The 16867-nt window shown below is 38.5% G+C and overlaps 1 protein-coding gene across 1 annotated transcript in view; it reads left to right on the top strand.

The window, feature by feature from the left end:
* Positions 1-16867, top strand: part of clcn7 (chloride channel 7) — a 69756-nt gene that overhangs the window by 4742 nt on the left and 48147 nt on the right. Inside the window, exons 2-8 of the mRNA XM_069906678.1 lie at positions 4647-4712; positions 4968-5039; positions 8555-8620; positions 10336-10468; positions 10551-10660; positions 12713-12793; positions 14113-14175. Coding sequence (XP_069762779.1) covers positions 4647-4712; positions 4968-5039; positions 8555-8620; positions 10336-10468; positions 10551-10660; positions 12713-12793; positions 14113-14175 — 591 coding nt within the window. The remainder of the gene's footprint in view (positions 1-4646; positions 4713-4967; positions 5040-8554; positions 8621-10335; positions 10469-10550; positions 10661-12712; positions 12794-14112; positions 14176-16867) is intronic.

The raw sequence follows: 16867 nt of genomic DNA, 5'->3' as shown, positions 1-16867 counted from the left end.
ACCCTTCATCAAGGTGCGGGAGATCATGAGAGATGCCCGAACAAAAGGGAATGTGGTGTTAAAGAGCTGCTTCCCTTCCTGTGGCCTGGAGGTTTATCTATCTATGTTGTGTCTTATTTCTCCTGTGCTTATCATCATCATAATGTAAAAGCATAATTCTTCACAGTTTAACGTACCTCATGAATCCAAATCCCCTAAGTTGCCTGACATCAATTAATGAATGGGCAGACACTTAGTACAACTAAATATTGGGAAGACCCAATAGTTAAGTCCGTGTTGGTACAAATGTTGTTCTTTCATCACTGTCTCCTTTTCCCCTTCCAGGAAACTGCCAGAGATAGACAAAATATTTGTAATGTTAGTGTCATAATTAACTTTTGAGGTGAATAGTTTGAAGATGGCACATAGTCGGCCTCATCACAGAGACTCGCACTGCAGAGAAGAGGTGGAATATCTTGTGATATGGCACAAGGGTAACCCACCATGACTACCAGCCCCCCCACATCTCCATTGGGCACACAAAACTCAAAATGGTCAACCAGTTTACCTATCTCGGCTGCACCATTTCATCAGATGCAAGGATCGACAATGAGATAGACAACAGACTCGCCAAGGCAAATAGCGCCTTTGGAAGACTACACAAAAGAGTCTGGAAAAACAACCAACTGAAAAACCTCACAAAGATAAGCGTATACAGAGCCGTTGTCATACCCACACTCCTGTTCGGCTCCGAATCATGGGTCCTCTACCGGCACCACCTACGGCTCCTAGAACGCTTCCACCAGCGTTGTCTCCGCTCCATCCTCAACATCCATTGGAGCGCTTTCATCCCTAACGTCGAAGTACTCGAGATGGCAGAGGTCGACAGCATCGAGTCCACGCTGCTGAAGATCCAGCTGCGCTGGATGGGTCACGTCTCCAGAATGGAGGACCATCGCCTTCCCAAGATCGTGTTATATGGCGAGCTCTCCACTGGCCACCGTGACAGAGGTGCACCAAAGAAAAGGTACAAGGACTGCCTAAAGAAATCTCTTGGTGCCTGACACATTGACCACCGCCAGTGGGCTGATAACGCCTCAAACCGTGCATCTTGGCGCCTCACAGTTTGGCTGGCAGCAACCTCCTTTGAAGAAGACCGCAGAGCCCACCTCACTGACAAAAGGCAAAGGAGGAAAAACCCAACACCCAACCCCAACCAACCAATTTTCCCCTGCAACCGCTGCAACCGTGTCTGCCTGTCCCGCATCGGACTTGTCAGCCACAAACGAGCCTGCAGCTGACGTGGACTTTTTACCCCCTCCATAAATCTTCGTCCGCGAAGCCAAGCCAAAGAAAGAAAGAAAGAACATCCTGGGTCTCATCTTGGACAAGACGATGAAGAACATGATTGTGGACTTCAGGAGGACCAGGAATGACCACCCTCTACTACACATCCATAAATCTGAAGTGGAGAGAACGGAGAGTACCATGTTTTATGGAGTTCATTTGATCCTGTCGTGGACACACATCTCCTCACTTGTCAGGAAGGTACAACAGCGACTCGACTTCTTGAGAAAACAGAAGCGGGTAAGGCTACCGGCCATCATCATGTTAACCTTCTACAGGAGCTCTGTCGAGGACGTCCTGGCTGGCTGCATAACAATGTGGTGCAGTTGCTGCAGGCAGAGAAATGGATGGGAAGTCAATCCACAGGACTATAAGAATGGCAGAGAGGATCACTGGAGTCTTGTGCCCCTCCCCTCCCCACTTGCCCGCCCCTACCCCCCCCCCCCAATCAATGTGATCTACCGAGAACCTTGTCTGAAGAGGGCGCACAAAATCATAGAGGAAGGACCCTTCCACCCTACACACATCATCTTTCAGCTACTCCTGTCAGGAAAGAGATACAAGAGTATCAGAACCAATACCCCTGGGCTGAAAAACAACCACCGGTATTGAGAATGCTGAATGACCAAAGGAACTGCTCACATTAACTATCCCTGACTTTCATATTTATGAATCAATATTTATTTATTGTATAAAGGATACTACGGGTATTCCTTAACTTGCAATGGGGTCACATTCGGGCAAACCCATCGTAAGTGGGGAAAAAATTGTAAATCGTAAAAGAATACCGCACCTACCATTTTTTATAATTTTGTAAATTTTTAGAAATTTTGAATACCCGTAACCTTTCTTTCATACTGAAAAACATCATTAATGTATACAGCTAAAACCATACTGGGCATGAAGAATCGAGTATGCTGTACGATACTCTTGTGTGATGTTGCCATCACTCAGCATCACAAAAGAGTAGTGTACCATATGTCGCAAACGTGGGAACAGATCGGAATTCAAAATTGAAAGTACGGATTCAAACCATTGTAACTTTGAAAAATAGTAGGTCGGAACATCGTAATTAGGGGAGCACATGTAGTCCACATTATGTATTGTGTGCTATGTCTGGTTGTGTATCTGTGTTTTGCACCAAGGGCTGGAGAACACTGTTTCGTCAGATTGTACTTGTACTTGACTTGAATAGATTAGAACATTCTCTGGTGCATGTAAAATGAAGATAGGAGCAACGCATCCAGTCAAAGAATTGTATTTTCTTCTCTATTCTAACTTGCAACTCTTTGACTATCTTTGGTCTTTGTTCCACGATGCTATCAGCAAATTACGGTGGAATTCTCTCAATTTTTGAAAATCCCCACTCTCTCCTTGGAGAGACTTTCAATTTTCTACTGCCTTTTGAGTGAAAATCACTTTTTAAAAAAATTTCTCATTCTTTGTATTTTTCGCCTAGTTTGGGATTCTTTAGTTTGATTGGTGTGACATTAGGTTTGATTGCTCTTTCCTTCCTTGGTCAAAGGTCCTCGATCTTCAGTTTAAAAAAATGTAAACATTTTCACAATAAATTTGGGGGTTGTGAGCACTAATTAGCTTGACCTAAACTCTGAAATGTAAGCCAGTGGCTACGTAGATATCCTGACTGAACTAAAAAACTATTATTATTGGAAATCTGGAAATGGAGAAAACTCAGCAGTTGGGAAAGCATCTGCAAGCGAGAAACTGAGTTAAGATTGCAGATTGATGATGGATCATCAGTCCTCAATGGATACTGTCTGATCAAATACGTATGTTAACTGTTCTAAATGAAACACCAAAGTCTGCAGATGCTGTGATTGTAGTAAAAACACACTGAAATGCTGGAGGAACTCAGCCGGTCTTTTCAGTGTCCATTGGAGACAAAAGCCGCTTTCGGGTGGAATCGCTGCTCGTGCCTTGCTGCATTCAGGTGCCTAGGGGGAGCGCTCAGAAGCGGAGAATATACCTCCCCAAGGTGGGTTGAGTAAGTGCTCCTCAGGGACGGGTTTTCCGCTTTCAGGTGGCCTCCCAACAGCCGCATTTGGGTATTTTAGTTGGATTTACATTCTGGTATTCTGGCCACCTGAAAGTGGCTAAAGATATATTGCCAACATTTCGAGCCTGAGCCCTTCCTTAAGGAATAATAAGAATGCGTGAGCATAAACATAAAATCTCAGAATACAGACAAAGCTGGTTAGGCCAGGTCCAGACCAACAAAAGGTGTTAATTGGATATGATAAGGGGAAAGTAAAACACAATGCTGGAGAAACTCAGCATATCAGTGTCCTTTATGTAGCAAAGATAAAAATACATAACCAGCATTTTGGGCTTGCCCTTCATCAAGTTATGGAAAAATGTCAGCAGGTGTCTGAATTTAAAAAAAAAGGCAGGGGGGAGGCAAGTGAGGAGGAGCAGGCAGTAATAGGTGGAGGGAGGGCACAGCAATAAGCAAGGGGAGGAGGGATGGCTAGGTGAATAGAGGGAAAGAAGGGAGGGAAAGTTAGCAGAAACCAGAAATGATTATATTAATGCCCTCAGGCTGGAGAGTGCCTAAACGGAAGATCAGGTGCTGTTCCTCCAATTTGTGGATGGTCTGAGTGGGATAGTACATGAGGAATGAGAGTATGGGAGTGGGATGCAGAATTGAAATCGTTGGCCACTGGTGTGGGCAGAGTGAAGATTCTCAGTTAATCAGTCTCTGTCTGCGCCCAGTATCTCAGATGTAGAGAAGGCCTCAAAGGGAGCATCAGATGCAGTAAATCAAAGGGAGTGGTGAGAATGTTTTATTTCCGTTTAAAAGAAGGCGGGGTAAGGGAGGGAGATAGACTTGGGGAAAGGTGAAGGAGGATGAAGTGAGGGGGGGTGTCCTGTTGGAGGGTGCCCAGTCAGAAATGGTGTTTTTTCTCCAATTTTTGGATGGTCTCAGTCTTTCAGTGCATTAGACCATAGACAGGCATGTCAGCGAGGGAATGGATGGGGAATTGAAATGGGTGACAACTGGATGATCCACACTATTGTGGCGGTCAGAGCCAAAGTACGGAATAAAGCGAACTCCCAGTCTCCGCCCAGCCTCTCTGATATAGAGAAGATCACAACGGGAGCATCGCATGTTAAGGGTTCTGTTAATTAAAATTTTTAATTATGATAAGTGGAGTAATTATGATTTTTAAAAAAGGAAGCTGAAATAATTTGTTTAAATACTGTCTGATGTGCAATCACCTGCAATTGTGTTTCACTGCTGCATTTATCATGTGAATAGTGCTAATCTAAAATTGCATGCTTTTTTAAAATTTCCGCAGACCAACTTTTTCCGGATTGAAAGGCTGACCACGGTGAATCTAGATGACGACCTAACACAGGATCAAGTAATTACTTTAACATTTTTGCAACTTTGCATATGGTTTTAGAAATATTTATATTGAATGTTTAATATAAAATGATGAAATTAATTTAAGGGTTCTTGAACTTTTAATTTGACAAATAGAATGTATTTCTGAGCAGCTATCAATGGACTTTTGTTCCACAATATGTGAAACTACACAGGGAAATTAATAGTGTCGGTGTTTAAAAACTGTCCTACCTCAGATGGTAAACACCTGATTTTTTTTATATATATATAGGATGGAGTTTCGACTACTAATGTTTCCAAAGAAATTCAACATAATGAAAAGCTGCTTTCGCTTAAGTATGAGGTAATTAGCATTGTTTGTCGTTTTATGCTCCAATTGGTTCAGAGGAAATAATGAAAAGTTAGTATATCTTCACGTTCATTGGAATAAACCCAAGATGATCACATTTATAAGGTCTTGTACACTGAGGCAAGCTCAACATCAAGGCATTTGTTATACAGGTACATAATTCTTTATCCGGAACTCTTGGGGGACAGTGTGTTCCAAATTTTGGATTTTTCCAAATTTCAGAACAAAAGCCAGCTTCCCCAGATTTAAGCCCACCCGAATTGTGCTGCTGTATCCACCCCCTTCCAGTTGCTCTGGTGTCTCTCCCCCCCCTTGCCCACCTGAGTCACGCTGCCGTCTCTCTCCCCCCGCCTGCCCAAGTCCTGCTGCAGTCTGTCTCTGTCTGTCTGTCTGTCTGTCTCTCTCTCTCTCTTCCCCCCTCACTGTACCAGCACCAGGAAAAAAAATGCTGGTTTTTGAAGCTTTCTGGATTTTAGATGTATAATTCACTGCCCCTTGACAAAAATCCACAATGTTAAACCTGTTTTTGAATGTATTTGTTATGTTTACTTTTGTTACAAGATTAAACCAGCAACTACAAAGAAGGCATATCACACAGGGGTAAAGATGAACAATTACTTTATCAGCAAAAAATCACCAAACTTTAATTCAAAATCCCCCCCCCCCACCTTTTTATAAGAATGCTCACTGGTTAATATACAAATTTCTATAACAGTGTAAAACTGATTAATTCCCCAGCCTAAATATAATATATATAATCAAAGTCTAAGTTATATTCCTAACCAGCCCACAGAAAAAAAATTTAGACACAAAACACATAAGACTTACAAAACTTCGATTGCAATCGAAGTAAAGATTGTAAACAAAATTCAGTTTGTTTAGTAAACTGAAGCCAAAAGATCTTTTCGAGAGAGAGAGAGAGAGAGAGAGAGAGAGAGAGAGAGAGAGCACAAAATTCAAAGTGGTCTTGTGTTGCTTGCAGAGAAAAAAAATGGCTTGGTCCAGATCCTTCTGGCTACCTTTTGAATCTTCATTTTAAAAAAATGCCCAACATTCCAAACTGCCTCTTAGACAATGACTTGTGCTTGGGTTTCCTTTAATTCTACAGCTACACCTAGTCATGGTTTGTCTTCCAAGTCCAGAAATTTCTAGATCACCTTTTGTACATGCTCAGTCTGCCTCTCACTCTCAGCAGACCACCTTCACCTTGGCTCTTAAAGGCAAACTGTCACTTTTTAACATAAAACCACACAGCACATAGGTCAATACACAACACAGAACTCTGTAACACTTTATATCATGACTTGTGTGTTGGGAACTGAAATTGAGAAGTACCCTTAAACATGTTGTAGAATTATTTTGTGTGTGTTTTTTCCTGCCCTGGAAAACGGACTTGTGGAGGATGTAGGAGAGCAGTATCGGGCTACCCAATTACTACATGCTCTTAATAAATTAAGCTAAGTTTTTCTTAGGGAGGGCATTGTAACTGACACCAGGTATTTATATTGTGTATATAAATCCAAAATCTTCAGCACCATGTGGAATAATAGTTGCAGAGATGTGCAAAGTCCTGTTGGAATTTGACATCTATATTTTTTTTTTGAAAATGGTGTTTGGCACAGTTGCAAGGATAAAACAGAATAGTAATGGTTAATGATTGACACCCAGTGGTGGGTATCCAAGAGCATTGAAGGGACCTGTGGCTGGTCTCTGCAGCATTGATATTTTTTATGCATTAATCTTTAGCACATGCCATAATCAAGTCTCCAGAAAAGTTAGGACAGTTGCATTATGGAAAGTTGCTGAGATCCTCATTGTTAACTCCACTGTACTCTGCAATGAAGGAATATGAGTGCTTCGGATGTCTTACCAATGCCAGTTCTGTTGTCAGAAAGAGGAAGTTTATTTCATTTTACTTAATTCCTACTATTTTTGAATCGTAGACTATCAAAGATGGAGCTTTAATGATGCAGAGATCATTCATAATACTATCATAAACACAATTTGTGCTTTAAAACAGCAGATTCGTACTGCTTTGTCTACTTCAATATTCATTGACTTATTTTTCAGTGCAATGAAATAATTTCCAGAAGTTAATTACTCCCTGCAACATTGACTGCTGCATTACAAAGTGATTTACTTTAATACTTGTTAGTTTGCTGATGACACTAAATTGAGTGGAAAAGCAAATTGTGCATAGGATATGGAGAGTCTGCAGAGAGATATAGGTAGGTTAACTGAGTGGACAAGGGTCTGGCAGATGGAGTACAATGTTGCCAAATGTGATTTTATTCACTTTGGAAGGAAGAATGGAAGATCAGAATGATTTAAAATTGCAAGCAATTGCAACGTGCTTTCATGCAGAAGGACTTGGGAGTGTTTGTCCATGAATCGCAAAAGGTTGGTCTGCAGGTGCAGGAGACTATCAAGAAGGCAAATGGAACATTGGCCTTCATTGCTCGAGGGATCTAATTTAGGATCAGAAAGGTTATGCTGCAACTGTACAAGGTCCTGGTGAGGCCACATCTGAAGTACTGCGTGCAGTTTTGGTTTCCTTACTTGAGGAAGAATGTACTGGCTTTGGACACTGTGCAGAGGAGCTTCACCAGGTTGATTCCAGGGATGAAGGGGTTGGCTTATGAGGAGAGATTGAATCATCTGGGACTGTACTTGCTGGAATTTAGAAGAACGAAAGGGGTTCTTGAAGAAACATACAAAATTATAAAAGGGATAGATAAGATTGAGGTAGGTAAGTTGTTTTTATTGGTAGGGGAGACCAGAACTAGTAGACGTAGTCTCAAGGTTCAGGGTGGTAAATTTACGACAAGAGATGAGGAGAAACTGTTTTTCCCAGAGGTTGGTGAATCTGTGGAATTTGCTGCCGATTGAAGAAGTGGACATGACCTCAGTAAATATATTTAAGACAAGATTGAATAGATTTTTACTTAGTAAGGGAATTAAAGGATATGGGGAAAAGGCTGATAGGTGGAGATGAGCCTATCACCAGACTATCACACTGAATGGCAGAGCTGGATGTCCTATTCCTATTTCTTGTGCCCTTGCGTTCTCGTGCATGGTTCCTTCCACAAAATCGTTCAGATTGCTGACGGTGCTTTAACCAACTTTAAGTCCAGCAGCACCTGGAAGAGTACAAAACTATCATTTGGATTTCCACTGATCTTTGTTATTGAAGATAACACTACTGCTTGAATAGACACTTTCACAAAGTAGACAAATATTTTGTTTGCTCTTTGAATATGTTCCAAGGTGCCTTCTCCAGCTGTTTTTGGATATTTATAAATGACCATCGTATTTTTATTCACTATAGCATAACATTAAATGCTTGTTTCCTGCACAAACATAAACCTTGCAATGCGTAGCCTGAAGTTCCTGGTTCGTATTCCACTTAATAATTATGCTAATACCGACATTTAATTCAAAAAATAACAGCATTTTGTCTTGTCATTTACATTTCAGTAAGTAAAATAATTTTAATTTTTTTTAAAAAGAGCCTTGACTATGACAACAGTGAAAATCAGTTGTTTATGGAGGAAGAGAGAAGGATAAGCAAAATTGTAAGTACTTTTAGTGAAATCTTTTATTTGTTTCAAAATGCAGATTTCCTGTTGATTTGGACAAAAGTAAAGCTTTTAGTGTTGCTTGTGTTTTTCTTGTTTATGTGTAGGCATTGTTTTCTTATCCTTTACTGTTTTTTTCTTGTATCTTTTTTGATATTTTGGTGATAAATATGGTTTCCAAGTGAAATAAAAGAGGCATGTGGCAAGTTGAATTATGTTGTTTCAGGAAGAATGTAAGAATGAAAACAGTAACCTTGTCAGTGAAATAGCATTTTGATCTCATTGTTTGATCATTTACCAGATATGCACCTCTCTCATTATTAAATTTACCTCAGCAATTTAAGTCATTAACCTGCTGGCATAGTTCAACATACTTTAATATGAAGAAATCCATCATAGAGCTTTGCAGCACAGAAATGGGCTCTTCACCCATGTTGACCATCCAAACTCATCCCATTTGCCTGTGCGTATCCCATATTCCTCCAAATTTTTCCTATCCAAGAATCCATTTGAATGTTTTTTCAATGTCACAACAGTACCCGCCAAAAATAGCTTCCCCGGCAATTCATTCCATATACCCACCATCTTGTGTGTGAAACAAAACGCCATGTGCGTCACTTAAATCTTTCCCCTCTCACTTTAAATCTGTGTCCCTTAAGTTTTGATGCCCCTAACCTGGGAAAAAAGACTGCGACTATCCACCTTGTTTCTGTGTTTCATGATTTTGTGTACATCTTTAACAGAGGTGGCCAACCTTTTTAGCTTTTAAAAGGCCATTTTGGCCCACGAGTCCGTGCCGCCCAATTAACCTACATCCCTGGTACACACTCATGGGCTGAAATGGCCTGTTTCCATGGTTGGCCACCCCTGGTTTATAACGTCACCCCTTAGTACCTTGTGTTCCACGGAGATAAATCCCAGCCTATTCTGCCTCCCTTTTGTAACTCAAGCCTCCTAGTCTCAGTAACATCCTCGTGAATCTTTTCTGCATTTTTTCTACTGTAATGACAACTTTCCTCAAGTAGATTAATTAAAGTAGTTGGATAATGCTTAAAGGAGCAAAATCAGATTGGATTGGAGTGAAACTTGAAAGTCTGCAGGTGCTGTGATTACAGTAAAAACAGAAAAATGCATTGTCCACAGGAGGTAAAGAAGTATTACTGACATTTCTGCCCTGAACCCTTGAAAAAGCTTAGTTACTTATAAATTTTGTGTATGCTTATGAAAAATGATGGGGATACATGCTGAATTATACAAAAAAGGTTTGATTCATTAGGTCATTCTGAGAAATCAGTTATCTGATTTAAAACCAGGTGCTCGTCAGTGCCGATTCATGGATGTATCATGTATTAATCAGGAGATTCCCACCAATGTGTTCTAGGATATTGATGAAGGATCCATAGTTGGGTATTACTTCAGATATGCCTGGTCAAAAGTCCTTTTTATTGAGTATCCATGATTAATTCTGGGAAGTTTTAAAACCAGAATGGTGAAACAGTCTCATTTACTCATCCTGCTTTTGGAATTGCTTTGTAATTATTCTCTTAGCTGATTATGCACTTGGGTAAATGTTTGCTTCAGTGGTTTCCATTGGAAATGTGATGACATTTATACTAGGTCACTTTCAACAATAATAGAAACATTTTTCAATGTCATTGGGTGAAATGTTCTCAATAGTCGTATTGATCATCTACTTTCCTTTTTATTTGCAGGGCTTTCATGTCCTTGAAATTAAAAGATGGATTGTCTGTTGCCTCATTGGAATATTTACTGGCTTGATTGCCTGTTTTATAGATATTGTTGTAGAAAAACTTGCGGATATAAAGTACATGCAAATTAAACAAAGTATCCTTTATCATGTGACTTATTAATGGAGTTTTTTAATTATGTTTTTCGTGCAACTTGGCTTTCCTTAAAGAATATGTAGATATTGATAAATCTACAGAAAATGGTGGATTATCCATTTCACTTGTGCTTTGGGCGTCGTTGAATGCAGGCTTTGTGATGATCGGCTCCATCCTAGTGGCTTTTGTAGAGGTTTTGAGGCTCTTTGTTTTTCCAAATAACTTTATTAACTGGATTAAAAATCTCGATTATAAACTGCTTAGATTTACTAAAATCATTTTTTAGATGTAATTTCTTGATGTTTTTAACAATTTTCTCTCTAAAACTCTTGGTATCTAGCACTTGTGGGGATTTTTAGATGCTGGATAAGTGAATTTTCTCCTTGTTTGAGTCTACGTTTTGCATGGTTGGTGAACTAACGGTGAGGCATTGGCAATTTTACATTTTTGAATTTTTAATTTATTTATTTTCTGCATTTTTTTTGGCCCGTTGCTTGCGGCTGGCAGTTGCTTGACTTACAAGGGTTTTACTGTACAGATATACCCTGTTATACAAATACTCACTTTACGATAATTCGCAGTTTCTTAACTGGTGTTCGCTTTCACGAAAATAGCCTTCAATAGTAGTTTCGGCTTCCGAAAGGTTTCACAGGAGCACTCTAGTTTCATAAAGCTGGATATACCTGTACTGCCTTTTCTGATTTATGTTATACATATAAAGTATACATTGAGTTTATCATTATTGAATGAAATTATTGAAAGAAGAAAAAAAAATTTTGGAGAATGTGGGGGGGAAAAAAACCATAAAATCTCAATACTAATAATAATGGAGCTAGGGATTACCAACTGGGTGGGCTTCTTCAAATTTTCAAACCAACATATTAAGCATGGACTCCATATTTTCCAAACAATTGGTATTTATTACATAAATTATGTTATTTTCTCAAGTGGAATACAACTATGCAATTTAGCATTCTATCTCGCCATCCCTAAATCTGTATCTGATTTCCAAGTAATGACTATGCACTTCAGAGAAACAGCTAAAGCAAGTCATAAAAATTCAATTTGATACATGGGTAACTTTAATTTTGGTGTAATCATTTTAAAATTACCCAACAAAAATAACATTGGGTCCTGTGGGAGTTTAACCCCTAATATTTTTAAAAAAAAATTCCTACCTCTAACCAAAAAGGTTTTACTCTAGGACACTTCCAAGTAGAATGCAAAAACAAACTGACTTCCTGACCCTATCTAAAGCATAAATCTAATAATATTGGATTCAATTAAAAAATTTTTTTTGAGGAGTTGAGTATAATTGATGCAAAAAAATTATATTGAGCCAATCTACACCGATCTAATAATTTTTGTCATATTTTCTTTGCATAATTGCATCCAATCATTTTCATCTATTTGTCTATTTAAATCAACCTTCCATCTTAATGTCATTTTATGAATTCTTAACTTAGGAGTTTCTTTTTGAAGTAATTTGTACATCATCAAAATAAACTTATTCAAACTGCCCATACAAATCAATAATTCTAATTCATTCTGTCTAGATAATATCAAGTGAGGACCTAATTTATCAACCAAAAAAGCCATAACTTGATAATGACAGAAAAAAGTATTAATTGGGACATTACTTTTGAACAAATGAAGAATAAATTTTGCAGCTTCAAAACTATCTTCTATTTTCTTAATCCCCATTCTGCTCCAAATCCTTAAAAACTGATTATCCATAGAAAAAGAAGACTTTTTATATAAAGGCATTTTTGAGAAATCAAAAATTTTCCACCTATTTCATAGTCTATTTTACTCCATAATGCAAATATTTCAAAACAGGCATGTCTCTACTTCCTATTAACAATTTTGAATTCCATTTATAAATAAAATCCTGCCTACTATTTTCTCTTATTTTACTCAATTTTAACCAAGCTGGAGATTTATCTACATCAAACGTCACGTTAATACATTTCAATTGAGCTGCCTTATAATAATTCTTAAAAATGGGAAGTTGCAAACCTTATAATTCAAACTTCCAAGTCAATTTTTCCAAAGACACTTCTTTGCTTATTCCTTGAAGAAGGGCACAGGTCTGAAATGTTGGAAATATATTTTTGCCTCCTGTAGTCACTGCAAGACCAGATGAGTTCTACCCGTATTTCTGTGTGTTTTAACTACAATTACAGTATCTGGAGACTTTCTTGTTTCACTCTTTGTACGATGCCTGTTTTATGTATTGCTTTAGCCTGCAGCAGCTGGGAGTGGAATTCCACAGATAAAATGTTACCTTAACGGAGTAAAGGTGTCCCATGTAGTTCGACTTAAGGTAGGCAAAACCTCGATGAAGTCATAGTTATATTGCATGGAAACAGAATTTTTGGCCCACCATATCTGCTCTTGCCATGAAGCACTAATCCAGTTTTGGTTTCCCCCTCAAGTCCATCAGCTAGCTCTCTCTTGATTCTATTGCCACATATTTATGTCATGGAAGATTTATACTAACCACCTAATCAGCCAAGTAGCTAATCATTCGCATGTAGGAGGAACCTGGAAAATCCAGAATGTGAATGTGCAGATTTCACGCAGATGACCGTGAAGAATCAAATCTGGGTCTCTGGAGCTATGAGTCAGCACCACTAATTACTTCAGTACTGTTCCATCCCAGTTCCATAAAGGTTTTCATCCCAATTTTCAGAACACTATAAAATGAGTGAGATATGAATCCAGTTTGTTACATTTCCATGACCATTGAATAATCTGTTTTATAACCATGACCACCTTTCAAGAGTAGTCACAGATCGTTGTCTTAGTAAATTGGGGATGTCTAACACTGTAAACCAAAGAGCTGATTTGCAAGTGACCATTCTCAATAAAATAGATGTCCAGTTAATTATGTTGTTAAAGAAGCATTTAAAATCTTGAAATTGGTCTATGCTAGCATAGAGTGTGAAGTCAAGTAATAATTTTTTTTTAAATGGTGGAAATGCTCTGCAGCTCAGGAGACATTTGTGAGAGAAAGGCATAAAGTTTCAGATTGCATAACTGTGCATACTTGAAAAGGAACAAATCACAAGGGCACTGGGGAAAGGGCAGGAGAGCAGGATTGGAAAGATTTAACGCAGGTACGATTGTACCAAAAGAAGCATTTGGGATCCTCAACTTGAAAGTAAAAGTCTTGAGTGAAAAGAATGATGGTAATCTTTTATACTTCTACAGCGAACTGGGATTCACTGGTAGTGTGTTGTGCTGATGGTTGGGTCCGCCCTCATCTGCTCACATAAAACCCTGATTTCCCACCTAAACCCACAATCCTTCCGAAGACCACTGTGAAACCCTACCCATAGTTATAAGCTAATAAGTGTTTGCTCTCCCTCCAGTTGTGAGAGCTTTTATTCGCACTAGATAATGTCCAATTCTGATTAGAACATGCAATTTTTGTAAATAAATATCGAGCTGATAATATTTAATTCTGAATGCTTTTGTTTTGATCTTTTTTAATTATGGTATTTATTGTGGAATAACCTGAGTAGAGTCACCTTTTTAAATATTTTTCTATTCTGTGTTACGTTTGGGTAAAGTTCAGCTCCCATTCCATTGTCCTCATGGATCTTTGCTACTAGAACCACAGTTGTGCTTATTTTGCAGACATTGGTCGTCAAAGTGCTTGGTGTTATCTTCTCTGTTGTTGGTGGATTGGCAGTTGGAAAGGTAAAGTGAAACTGAGAACTGCTTGTGAGAGCAACAGATAATTTGTGTTTGTAACATCCGAAAAAGCACTGCAGTGGCAATCAAATATTGAATTTTTACATGCTTTTCAATATCCAGTCAATAGGGACAGCTTTTTTAAAAAAAAATATATATTTTCCACACTATGAACCATATTGACCAAAATACACATAAGCATTTCCCTCTTGAATGTACACAGTGTCATTTTCTCCCTTTTCCCCCCCCTCCCTTCCCTCCCTCTTTCCCACCCCCTCCACTAAATGTTCAACATATACAATACATTAAACAATGTCATCACACAATGAAAATAAACAAGAAAATTGTGTCATCTACTTTTACACACTGGGTCAGTTCATTTCGTCGTCTTCTCATCCTGTCATTTTAGGGGGTGGAGGTCCGCGGTAGGACTTCTCTGTTGTGTTCCATGTATGGTTCCCAAATTTGTTCAAAAACTGTGACGTTATTCTTTAAATTATATGTTATTTTTTCCAATGGAATATATTTATTCATTTCCATATACCATTGCTGTACTCTCAGGCTCTCTTCTGATTTCCAGGTTGACATTACACATTTTTTTACTACAGCTAAGGGTATCATAATAAATCTTCTTTGTGCTTCATCCAAATTGAGGCCTAATTCTTTACTTCTTGTATTACTTAGAAGAAAGATCTCTGGATTTTTTGGTATGTTGCTTTTTGTGATTTTATTTAATATCTGATTTAGATCTTCCCAAAACTTTTCCACTTTCTCACATGCCCAAATTGCATGTCCTGTTGTTCCCATTTCCTCCTTACAGCAAAAACATCTATCTGATACTGTTGGGTAATAGGGACAGCTTTTGAAGCAAAATAATTTAATCAGACATTGAAGCATATAAGTAGGTAGTTAAAGCTCAGAAGAGTTATCATTTTCTTTTCAGTTTTTATTGAGGCAGTAATGAATGTCCTGTGATAAGTACCCTGTCCCATTGCTTTGATGGGGAATTTGGACATAAGAGTCTGGAGTAATGATCGTGTCATGTGATGTGTGCAGTTACTACAGTATTTCTCATGTACCCATTTTTCACTGGTTTCATATGGTGGATTAAATTAAGGAACAGGTTTTTATGTGGGTTATGCAATAGACCAAAAAATGTTGAGGAATGAGAAGAACGTGGAACCGAGCAAGAAGATTTTAGCCAGTCTGAAAGGTCATCAATCGACCGTTCTTGGCAATGCATGCATGCAAAATGTACATTGGACACATAGGAATTGCAAATGGTATACCCGTGAATGATGCAGCAAGGAAACAAGGTTTTGGCCCACTGAGTCTGTCCAAAGTATCAATCATTTGTTCAAATGATCTTGCATTAATATTTTTATTGCAATGAAGTGAAAACTGAAAGTGCAAATGTAACTTGTAAAAATTGGAAGCAGTGGTTGCGATGATTAGCATTTACATTCTTTGCTCACTGAAAACCTTCTGAAAGCTAAATGAAACGAGCTAAGTGATGACCATCAGGAAAATTGTAAGCACTCAGCTGCTACCTTTCAAGAAGTCTTTCATGCAAACAAAAAGGCAGTTATTCACTTCTGATGAAAGCTTCAGTGCATTCTCCTCGAGGCATTGGTGTAGCTGCACCCGAAGGTAGTAATTTGTGTGTGGAGTGAAAATCTTGTATTATTTGGGCTTTAATCACCTGTGACTGTCCTTGGACTGCAAGCAAATAATGAATGACTAATCCATTATTTAAATGGATCATTCCGCATTTATTGTGAATCATCTTGGAGTGAAGAGCAATTTGGAACTATTATCAGCTCAAAAATTTAGCTCAACAAGAAAGTTAATTTCTGTCTCCAAGTACTCTTGGTTCCAACCTTCAAACATTTCTTGACCTTGTTAGTAGATTCCTGAAAATCTAATCTTGTTCAAGTGTCAGCCTGAGTTAATAGTTTCTAACTATGAACTGGCAAGTACTGAAATAACTTTGTCTTCCCCTCTCCTCATAGACTTTCATTTTATTCTGTTCTGGAATGGTAAGATTTTGTTTAATGCTCATTCTTGGTTATCTTGAGGAGGCAGTGATGGTGGTGAGTCACCACTATGAATGGCATCACAAGACCATTTGAGTTGATAGACATTTGTGGATTTGCAATTGTAAGCAGGCTAGATGAAATAAGGAAGGCAGGGTACATTCCCTAAATAAAACTGGTTAATCTGGTGAGTTTTTGCAGCAAACTCCCTGATTCTTTAGTTCAGAGATCTGCTTGGATATAAAATTTAAATCAGTCTGCAGCAATTCTTCTCCAAGGACAATGCCTTGCAATGGTTTCTATGTCGAACTTGACCCAGAGATGTTGCAGAATATCTCACCTGGGCATTGATGCCGACACAGACTTGACATCTTCAGAAATGCCATCCAAGTCCAGAACAACCTCTTGTTTATCTTCTATGTTTGGTCTATGTCACATCTATGACATCTATCACTCTTGAATCTACACAAACTACCCTATCCATAAACTACTCCGGGGCCACCAAAAGGTCTGTGCACTATTCAAACATTGCTTTTTTTTTTGCAACAACTGTAACTTTGAATGTTTATTCTTTCATATTTATTATATATTTGACTCGTGTGTGGCTGCAGCAAGCGAGAATTTTGGTGTATCTGCACATAATATCACAAGAAATGTATCGT

The sequence above is a fragment of the Narcine bancroftii genome, chromosome 12 (assembly GCF_036971445.1).
Source record: "Narcine bancroftii isolate sNarBan1 chromosome 12, sNarBan1.hap1, whole genome shotgun sequence".
Lineage (NCBI taxonomy): Eukaryota > Metazoa > Chordata > Chondrichthyes > Torpediniformes > Narcinidae > Narcine > Narcine bancroftii.
Note: the sequence above shows the minus strand (reverse complement) of the source record. Positions and strands in the feature narration are given on the sequence as shown.